The 11,432-nt window shown below is 39.7% G+C and overlaps 1 protein-coding gene across 1 annotated transcript in view; it reads left to right on the plus strand.

The window, feature by feature from the left end:
• Positions 1-11,432, plus strand: part of CCDC30 (coiled-coil domain containing 30) — a 95,140-nt gene that overhangs the window by 46,851 nt on the left and 36,857 nt on the right. The window contains 2 exon segments of the mRNA XM_027581159.1: positions 339-548; positions 4,083-4,237. Of these exon segments, the coding sequence (XP_027436960.1) occupies positions 339-548; positions 4,083-4,237 (365 nt within the window).

Raw genomic sequence — 11,432 nt, forward strand, 5'->3', positions numbered from 1 at the left:
CGGTGGGGAGATCAGTAGTGCCTCTGGCATAAACAGTTTCATGGAGTACTGGAATGAAATCCAGCTTGCAGTAGATTGAAAGAAAGGATGGAAAATGTTCAGACCATGCGTGCATAGAACCACTTAGGAAAATTCCTCTGTCCAGCTGCCATCTGGCTAGATAGACTTTGGCAAGCCTTCCGAACACATGACAGCTCCAGAGAGGTAATCATCCATGTGACACTGGTTATTTGTCAGCTCTTGGGGGACTGCACTGCTATGAAAAGTGCTTGTTCTGGCTCACATTCATCTTCTTTCCATGCTTATTTCTATCACTCTTGTTTATTCCCCACTTCTAGATCAAAATTGAACTAAAGCAGGCCTAGCAGAAGTTATTAGATAGCACAAAGATGTGCTCTTCACTCACAGCAGAATGGAAGCACTGTCAGCAGAAAATCAGGGAACTGGAGCTGGAGGGACTCAAACAGGCTCAGAGCATTAAATCACAGAACAACCTGCAGGAAAAGCTGGCTCAGGAGAAATCAAAATGTCCTGATGCAGAGGCAAAGGTAATTATCCTCATGCTTAATAAATAGCATGCACTGGATACCACTTCTGAAATCCTGTTTCCCTAAGGATTTTAAGAAGTAGCTGTGATGCAAACTTGATAGAATTCTAGGGTTTTTCTTTGCTCTTCCATGCTCTCCTCTCTTTTGACTTCACCTGCTCCTGCAGTTCCAGTAAATCTCTTGTTTCTTTAAACTGCGTGAACTTTAAAAGGTAGGTTTCATTGAAGCTATAACGTGAACTTAAAGAACTGATTAAAGCCATTTGACTCTTGTTTTATACTTTCAACTTTTAAAAGATTTATTCTCTCATTTATCTGTTTATATGATTTTTATTTTGTAATTTTGGGGGGATTTGTGTTGTGAAATGGACATTTTGGAATAATGCCCCTGCTTTTCAGACTGTCTAACACCAGGTGGCAGTAGTAGGTAACAGTTGCACATTTTGATCTGTGGGTTTGAGTCCAATCTCACATAAAAAAATAAATCATAAAATAAGTAAATAAATCATTTCATCAGACCATATAAATATAAAACAAACATCAAAAAGTAGATGACAGCAATCTTAATGATGCTCAAAAGCCTAATTTTGAGCTAAAGAAACCAGAACAAGAGCGTTCATACTGTGTAATTTTATTTATATGAGGTTTAAGAATAGACAAAAACTCAGCTGTGATCAGAGGATGGTGGTTGTCTTTATGAGGGTTACTAACTGGGAGAGGATGAGAGGGAATCTTCTGTGGTGCCGGGAGTATTCTATATCTTGATGTGAGAGGTGCTTGTTTAAGTAAAACTTTATTCAGTATGCTTAAGATATGTGCACTTTATGTATGTTATTACTCCATTAAAAAGTAGTTGGTAATTACATATTAGTAAGAAAATCTAAGTTTAGTAAAAAAAAAATCTGAATTTAGATAGTACTAAATATTGGTGAAGATTTTGTGCAACAAGGACTCATATATTGACTGCAGTTGAAAGAATAAATTAGTATATACACTTTGGGTTTTGTTTGGTTTTTTTTTTAAGATTTTATTTATTTATTTTACAGAGAGAGAGAGTTAGCAAGAGCAGAAACACAAGCAGGGAGAGTGGGAGAGGGAGAAGCAGGCCTCCCGCGGAGCAGGGAGCCCAATGCAGGGCTCGATCCAGGACCTGAGCTGAAGGCAGATGCTTAATGACTGAGCCACCCAGGCGCCCCTGGTTTTTTTAAAGATATATTTATTTATTTTAGAGGAGAGAGCACACATGAGAGCGGGGGTGGGGGCTGGAAGAGGAAGAGGGAAGAGAGAAAATCCTCAAGCAGACAGCCTGCTGAGCACAGAGCCCCACATGGGGCTTGACCCCAGGACCCCAACATCATGACCTGAGCTGAAATCAAGAGCCAGACACTTAACAGACTGAGCCACCAAGGCACCCCAGTATAAACACTTTGGAAAGCAATTTGGCATTTGTATTTAGTTAAGTTAAAGACATATATATCATTCAACCCTTCTACTACTGGGCATAAATACTAGAGAAAGTGTTATACTGCACATATGTGTCAGGAGATAGGAATAAAATCATTTATATAGAAACATTGTTCCAAATAGCAGAAAATTGGAAGCAACCCAAACGTCCACTGACATAAGGTAGAATAAATAAACAATGGCATAAAACAGTGAAAATAGATGAATTATAGGTACATGCTGTAGTTCAACATATATTGAATAAAAACCAAATTACCAAAAACACAGTATGATTCCATGGATATAAAGGTCAAAATGGTGGGCAATAAAACCCATGTTATATAGATTATATATTCAAGAAAAAGCAAGAAAATGATTAATACAAGGGGGGATAATCGACAAGGTCCCAGAGTGGACTTCAAAAGTATTGGAAATATTCTTTTCTTAAATTGGGTGACAGGTTCAAACCTTTGCATATGTCCTTGGTAGAGAAGCCAACAGGGTCATATTGTCATTTGTGGAATTAAGAGTGAATATCTTTAAGGAAACATTTTCCCTAAGTAGAACCAAGTGGAGGCAGTTCAAAGGAACTTGAGTTGGCCTCAAGACGACTGGCTGTCCACTGCCACTGACCTTGAATCAATCTGCATCTTTACTTCTCCTGTGGTTCCTGGGCTCTGCAAGGACCTAGGACTGATGCATAAAGCCCTGCTCCTAAAAAAGCACTGCCATCCACTTGCATTCAGTGAATGTTTGTGGGGAATATGGTGCCAAACCATTGTAAAGTATGCATTGTCAGATCAAGAATATATTTGAGAGACAATAGCTATTCTGCTAAAAACTAGTCATTCAACAAATACTTATTGAGCATCTACTATGTACCAGTACATAGCATACAAAATTGTGTCACAATTTTGGGTGACACAAGGCTTTATAAAAAATAGGTAAACAAAAATAGACTTATCTAACAAAAAAATTTTAATGATACTTTTAATCTAACATGTAAATTCTAAAATAAAATTATATATCTTTCAAATTCATAAGTATTATTTTTAGTTCTACCAATGCATTGAAGAAGGTATTACTGGTGCTAGGTGATATGCTAATAGGTAATAATGGTTTGTAGGAGACTTCTGCTTTGTTTTAAAATCCTATCGTGAATCTAGCCACACTGTGAAGAAACTAGACATGCTCACACATTGCTGTTGGAAGTATAAGTTGGCCTAATACCTATGGAGCCAGTTTGGCATTATCTATTAAACAAACAAATAATAACCTTTGCCCTAGCAAATTCATATCTCATAATTTATTCTAGAGCAATTGTTTGTATTAGCGAAAGATTGGAATCAATTTCAATATCCCATCAGTAGGAATCTACTTAAATAAATTATAGCATATTCTTATTGTAGAATGGTATGCGGCTTTAAAAGAGAAGGCAATTGTACATAATCATATAATACAGAAAAATCACCAAATGTATTGTTATTTTTAAAAAGCAAGGTGCAGGGGTGCCTGGGTGGCTCAGTCAGTTAAGCCTCCGACTCTTGATTTCAGCTCAGGTCATGGTTTCAGGGTTGTGAGATCGAGCCCTGTATGGGGCTCTGCCCTGAGGTGGAGCCTGCTTAAGAGTCTCCCTCTGCCCCTCCCCCCCAAAAAATTTAAAACAAAAAATAAAGGTGCATAAGTATGTATGATATGCCATCATTTGTGTAAAAAATATGTGTATGAGGAGAACTGTATAATAATTTTATTTATGTGGGCATAAATAAATCTCTGGAAAGATACACAAGAAACTAATACCAGTGATTACCTATGTGGTAGAGGAAAACTAGCAGGAAGACAGGATAGAGATGGGAAGTTTTCACTATATAACTTCGTTTACACAAGCATACACTAAACTATGTGAATGTATCACATATCGTAAAACTTAGGTAATTTATTTTAAAATTAAAATAAATCTGGCCATGCTCTTTACTTTAGACCAGATTTGTTTGTTAGCACGATGTTTGCTAGTTACTCATAGGGTATTTCCCTAATTGGAAAAAAGGTCAGACTTTCCTTAATGTTTTATTCATGAAATTTTTCCTTCAAGATTTTGGACCTGCAGCAGAAATTAGAACCTGCTCAAAAAGTCTGTCTCACCGACACTTGTATTTTGGGAAAGAAGCAACTAGAGGAAAGGATAAAAGAAGCACTGGAAACTGAATCTAAAACAAAGCAAAAATATCAGGAAGAACAGCACAAGAGGTAAGAGGAACAAAGATGTCAGTTTCACCTGGGCTAACCACTGAGTTTACCAGCAACATCAGTTTACCCATGCATTTCCTCAGTGTTCCCAGTGAAGTGAACTCAGTTACACAGCTTCTTATCACACTGTATTCTAGTTTTTTTCTTGTTTGCCTTTCACACTAGAGTGTCAGATTCTTTTTTTTTTAAGATTTTATTTATTTATTTGAGAGAGAGAGAATAAGGATAGAGAGCACGGGAGGGAAGAGGGTCACAGGGAGAAGCAGACTCCCTGCCGAGCAGGGAGCCCGGTGCGGGACTCGATCCCGGGACTCCAGGATCATGACCTGAGCCAAAAGCAGTCGCTTAACCAACTGAGCCACCCAGGTGCCCTAGAGTGTCAGATTCTTTTTTTTTTTTCATTTTTTATTGTTATGTTAATCACCATACATTACATCATTAGCTTTTGATGTAGTGTTCCATGATTCATTGTTTGTGCATAACACCCAGTGCTCCACGCAGAATGTGCCCTCTTTAATACCCATCACCAGGCTAACCCATCCCCCCACCCCCCTCCCCTCTAGAACCCTCAGTTTGTTTTTCAGAGTCCATCGTCTCTCATGGTTCTTCTCCCCCTCCGATTTACTCCCCTTCGTTCTTCCCCTCCTGCTATCTTCTTCTTTTTTTTTTCTTAACATATATTGCATTATTTGTTTCAGAAGTACAGATCTGTGGTTCAACAGTCTTGCACAATTCACAGCGCTCACCATAGGACATACCCTCCCCAATGTCTATCACCCTGCCACTCCATCCCTCCCACCCGCACCACTCCAGCAACCCTCAGTCCCTCAGTTTGTTTCCTGAGATTAAGAATTCCTCATATCAGTGAGGTCATATGATACATGTCTTTCTCTGATTGACTTATTTCACTCAGCATAACACCCTCCAGTTCCATCCACGTCGTTGCAAATGGCAAGATCTCATTCCTTTTGATGGCTGCATAATATTCCATTGTGTATATATACCACATCTTCTTTATCCATTCATCTGTCGATGGACATCTTGGCTCTTTCCACAGTCTGGCTATTGTGGACATTGCTGCTATAAACATCGGGGTGCACGTACCCCTTCGGATCCCTACATTTGTATCTTTGTGGTAAATACCCAGTAGTGCAATTGCTGGATCGTATGGTAGCTCTATTTTCAACTGTTTGAGGAACCTCCATACTGTTTTCCAGAGTGGCTGCACCAGCTTGCATTCCCACCAACAGTGTAGGAGGGTTCCCCTTTCTCCGCATCCCCGCCAACATCTGTCATTTCCCGACTTGTTAATTTTAGCCAGTCTGACTGGTGTGAGGTGGTATCTCATTGAGGTTTTGATTTGGATTTCCCTGATGCCGAGCGATGTTGAGCACTTTTTCATGTGTCTGTTAGCCATTTGGATGTCTTCTTTGGAAAAATGTCTGTTCATGTCTTCTGCCCACTTCTTGATTGGATTATTTGTTCTTTGGGTGTTGAGTTTGATAAGTTCTTTATAGATTTTGGATACTAGCCCTTTATCTGATATGTCATTTGCAAATATTTTCTCCCATTCTGTCGGTTGTCTTTTGGTTTTGTGGACTGTTTCTTTTGCTGTGCAAAAGCTTTTTATCTTGATGAAATCCCAATAGTTCATTTTTGCCCTGGCTTCCCTTGCCTTTGGCGATGTTTCTAGGAAGAAGTTGCTGTGGCTGAGGTCGAAGAGGTTGCTACCTGTGTTCTCCTTTAGGATTTTGATGGACTCCTGTCTCACGTTTAGGTCTTTCAACCATTTGGAGTCTATTTTTGTGCGTGGTGTAAGGAAATGGTCCAGTTTCATTCTTCTGCATGTGGCTGTCCAATTTTCGCAACACCATTTGTTGAAGAGACCGTCTTTTTTCCATTGGACATTCTTTCCTGCTTTGTCAAAGATTAGTTGACCATAGAGTTGAGGGTCCATTTCTGGGCTCTCGATTCTGTTCCACTGATCTATGTGTCTGTTTTTGTGCCAGTACCATACTGTCTTGATGATGACAGCTTTGTAATAGAGCTGGAAGTCCGGAATTGTGATGCCGCCAGCTTTGCTTTTCTTTTTCAATATTCCTCTGGCTATTCGGGGTCTCTTCTGGTTCCATACAAATTTTAGGATTATTTGTTCCATTTCTTTGAAAAAGGTGGATGGTATTTTGATGGGGATTGCATTGAATGTGTAGATTGCTCTAGGTAGCATTGACATCTTCACAATGTTGGTTCTTCCAATCCACGAGCATGGGACGTTTTTCCATTTCTTTGTGTCTTCTTCAATTTCTTTCATGAGTATTTTATAGTTTTCTGAGTACAGATCCTTTGCCTCTTTGGTTAGATTTATTCCTAGGTATCTTATGGTTTTGGGTGCAATTGTAACTGGGATCGACTCCTTGATTTGTCTCTCTTCTGTCTTGTTGTTGGTGTATAGGAAATGCCACTGATTTCTGTGCATTGATTTTATATCCTGCCACTTTACTGAATTCCTGTATGAGTTCTAGCAGTTTTGGGGTGGAGTCTTTTGGGTTTTCCACATACAGTATCATATCATCTGCAAAGAGTGAGAGTTTGACTTCCTCTTTGCCGATTTGGATGCCTTTGATTTCTTTTTGTTGTCTAATTGCTGTGGCTAGGACTTCTAATACTATGTTGAATAGCAGTGGTGATAGTGGACATCCCTGCTGCATTCCTGATCTTAGGGGAAAAGCTCTCAGCTTTTCCCCATTGAGAATGATATTGGCTGTAGGTTTTTCATAGATGGCTTTTATGATATTGAGGTATGTACTCTCTATCCCTATACTCTGAAAAGTTTTGATCAAGAAAGGATGCTGTACTTTGTCAAATGCTTTTTCTGCATCTATTGAGAGGCTCATATGGTTCTTGTTCTTTCTTTTGTTAATGCGTTGTATCACATTGATTGATTTGTGGATGTTGAACCAACCTTGCAGCCCAGGGATAAATCCCACTTGGTCATGGTGAATAATCCTTTTAATGTACTGTTGGATCCTATTGCTAGTATTTTGGTGAGAATTTTGGCATCCATGTTCATCAAGGATATTGGTCTGTAATTCTCCTTTTTGATGGGGTCTTTGTCTGGTTTTGGGATCAAGGTAATGGTGGCCTCATAAAATGAGTTTGGAAGTTTGCCTTCCATTTCTATTTTTTGGAACAGCTTCAGGAGAATAGGTATTAATTCTTCTTTAAATGTTTGGTAGAATTCCCCTGGGAAGCCATCTGGCCCTGGGCTTTTGTTTGTTGGGAGATTTTTGGTGACTGCTTCAATTTCCTTAGTGGTTATAGGTCTATTCAGGTTTTCTATTTCTTCCTGGTTCAATTTTGGTAGTTGATACATCTCTAGGAATGCATCCATTTCTTCCAGGTTATCTAATTTGCTGGTATAGAGTTGCTCATAATATGTTCTTATAATTGTTTGTATTTCTTTGGTGTTGGTTGTGATCTCTCCGCTTTCATTCATGATTTTGTTGATTTGGGTCATTTCTCTTTTCTTTTTGATACGTCTGGCCAGGGGTTTATCAATCTTGTGAATTCTTTCAAAGAACCAGCTCCTAGTTTCGTTGATCTGTTCTACTGTTCTTTTGGTTTCTAGTTCATTGATTTCTGCTCTGATCTTTATTATTTCTCTTCTTCTGCTGGGTTTAGGCTTTATTTGCTGTTTTTTCTCTAGCTCCTTTAGGTGTAGGGTTATAGGTTGTGTATTTGAGAACTTTCTTGTTTCTTGAGAAAGGCTTGTATTGCTATATACTTTCCTCTCAGGACTGCCTTTGCTGTATCCCAAAGATTTTGAACAGTTGTGTTTTCATTTTCATTGGTTTCCATGAATTTTTTTAATTCTTCTTTAATTTCCTGGTTGACCCATTCATTCTTTAGTAGGATGCTCTTTAGCCTCCATGTATTTGAGTTCTTTCCGACTTTCCTCTTGTGATTGAGTTCTAGTTTCAAAGCATTATGGTCTGAAAATATGCAGGGAATAATCCCAATCTTTTGGTACCGGTTGAGACCTGATTTGTGACCTAGGATGTGATCAATTCTGGAGAATGTTCCATGGGCACTAGAGAAGAATGTGTATTCCGTTGCTTTGGGATGGAATGTTCTGAATATGTCTGTGAAGTCCATTTGGTCCAGTGTGTCATTTAAAGTCTTTATTTCCTTGTTGATCTTTTGCTTAGATGATCTGTCCATTTCAGTCAGGGGGGTGTTAAAGTCTCCCACTATTATTGTATTGTTGTCAATGTGTTTCTTTGCGTTTTTATTAATTGCCTTATATAATTGGCTGCTCCCATGTTAGGGGCATAGATATTTACAATTGTTAGATCTTCTTGTTGCATAGACCCTTTAAGTAGGATATAGTGTCCTTCTTCATCTCTTATTACAGTCTTTGCTTTAAAATCTAATTTGTCTGATATAAGGATTGCCACCCCATCTTTCTTTTGGTGTCCATTAGCATGGTAAATGGTTTTCCACCCCCTCACTTTCAATCTGGGGGTGTCTTTGGGTCTAAAATGAGTCTCTTGCAGACAGCATATTGATGGGTCTTGTTTTTTAATCCAATCTGATAGCCTGTGTCTTTTGATTGGGCATTTAGCCCATTTACATTCAGGGTAACTATCGAAAGGTATGAATTTAGTGCCATTCTATTGCCTGTAAGGTGACTGTTACTGTATATTGTCTGTGTTCCTTTCTGATCTGTGCTGCTTTTAGGCTCTCTCTTTGCTTAGAGGACCCCTTTCAATATTTCTTGGGGGGCTGGTTTCGTGTTTGCAAATTCCTTTAGTTTTTGTTTGTCCTGGAAGATTTTTATCTCTCTTTCTATTTTCAGTGACAGCCTAGCTGGATATAGTATTCTTGGCTGCATATTTTTCTCGTTTAGTGCTCTGAAGATATCATGCCAGTCCTTTCTGGCCTGCCAGGTCTCTGTGGATAGGTCTGTTGCCAGTGTAATGTTTCTACCATTGTAGGTTACATCTCTCTTCTCCCCAGCTGCTTTCAGGATTTTCTCTTTGTCTCTGAGACTCATAAGTTTTACTATTAGATGTCGGGGTGTTGACCTATTTTTATTGATTTTGAGAGGAGTTCTCTGTGCCTCCTGGATTTTGATGCCTGTTTCCTTCCTCACATTAGGGAAGTTCTCTGCTATTATTTGCTCCAACATACCTTCTGCCCCTCTCTCTCTTTCTTCTTCTTCTGGGATCCCAATTATTCTAATGTTGTTTCGTCTTATCGTATCACTTATCTCTCGAATTCTGCCCTTGTGATCCTGTAGTTGTTTCTCTCTCTTTTTCTCAGCCTTTTTATTTTCCATCATTTGGTCTTCTATATCGCTGATTCTCTCTTCTGCCTCATTTATCCTAGCAGTTAGTGTCCCCACTTTTTATTGTACCTCATTAATAGCCTTTTTGATTTCAACTTGGTTAGATTTTAGTTCTTTTATTTCTCCAGAAAGGGTGTCTCTAATAACTTCCACACTTTTTTCAAGCCCAGCTAGTATCTTTAAAGTCATGATTCTGAACTCTAGGTCTGACATCGTACTAATGTTTGTATTGAGTAGGTTCCTGGCAGATGGTACTATCTCTTGTTCTTTTTGCTGAGGTGATTTTTTTCATCTTGTCATTTTGTCCAGAGGAGAATAGATGAATGAGAGAACAAAATGCTAAGAGTTTAACAGCGTCCTCAGCAAATATACTCTATACAAATCAGAAAAGACCTGAAACCAGGGAAAAAGAAAGAGAAAGAAAGAAAAAAGAAAGAGGAAAAAAAAAAAGAAAAAGATAAAAACAAAAACAACAAAACAAAAAAAAACAGAATATGATCAAATATGATCAGACTAGTGCATAGATCAGTGCCACACACTAGATTTTGGGCGTATTTTGGTCTGTTAGAAGAAAGTGCCTCCTAATATTTTAAAGGAAGAAAGACTTATATATGTACAAAATAAGGGTTGATACAACGAAGGGATGGAAGATGACTGTAAAGATGAAAAGTATAAAAGATTTTATAAAAGGAATTGATAAGATAAGAAGTTGTTTGAAAAAAGAATAGATTAAAAAACAAAGAAGAAAAGAAAAAGAGAAAAGGGAGAGAATGTGATCAGGCAGGAGACTAGAACAAAGCCATACACTAGTGATTTAGGGTATATTTTGATCTGTTAGAAGAAACTGTATCTCAACATTTTAAAGAGAGAACAACTTATATATATGCCAAAAATAAGGGTAACTACTATGAAGGGATAAAATATGACTCTAAAAAATGAAAAATAATTTTTTTTAAAATAGGGATTGATAAGATGTTGGTTGAAAAAGGGAAAAAGAAAAATTCAAAAAAAGAAAAAAACAGTTAAAAAATCAACTTTGAAAAACTAATGAATCATGGTAAAAAAGCCATGAATTCTATGTGCTGTATTCCCCTAGCGCTGGAGTTCTTCCGTTCTCCTTGATCGGTAAATTTGGTCTTGGCTTGCTGGCTGTTCATGCTGATCTTCTGGGGGAGGGGCCTGTTTCCGTGGTTCCCAAATGTCTTTGCCGGAGGCGGAATTGCCCCGCCCTTGTCGGTCTGGGCTAAGCAATCTGCTCGGGTTTGCTCTCAGGAGCTTTTGTTCCCTGCAAGCTCTCGGTACAGCTTTGGAGGACCAGAGTGAAAATGGTGGCCTCCCAATCTCCACCCGGAGGAGCTGAGAACTCGGGGCCCGCTCCTCAGTGCGCCCCCAGAGAAAAGCAGTCAATCACTCCCGTCTCCCCAGTCTCCGGCCGCACTCTGTGCTCACCCGACCTGTGACCGAGTGTTTCTATCTCTGGCACCCACTCGGTGTGGAGTCTCCAAACCCAGCAGATCCCTGCGGTGTGCTCCCGTGCCACTCCTCCCTGGGAAGGAAGGGGAGTCACCCCAGCTCTGCCGCTTGTTGGGTCCCTGCTGGAGGAGCAGTGGCCCGACTGGGCCGCGGATCACAGTCTATGGCAACCCCGAGCTGAGAGCCCCCGCCTCGGCTCCGTCTCTGCAGCCGGCTTCCCCGCTCCGATACCTGGGGACTCTGCTGCACTCAGGCACCCCCGGTCTTTCTGTGACCCCGAGGGTCCTGAGACCACACTGTCCCGCGAGGTTTCCACCCCCCGCTTAGCCACTGGAGCGACGTTCCTCAGTGGAGCCGACTTCTAAAAGTTCC

This window comes from Zalophus californianus, chromosome 4 (assembly GCF_009762305.2).
Source record: "Zalophus californianus isolate mZalCal1 chromosome 4, mZalCal1.pri.v2, whole genome shotgun sequence".
NCBI classification, from domain to species: Eukaryota; Metazoa; Chordata; class Mammalia; order Carnivora; family Otariidae; genus Zalophus; species Zalophus californianus.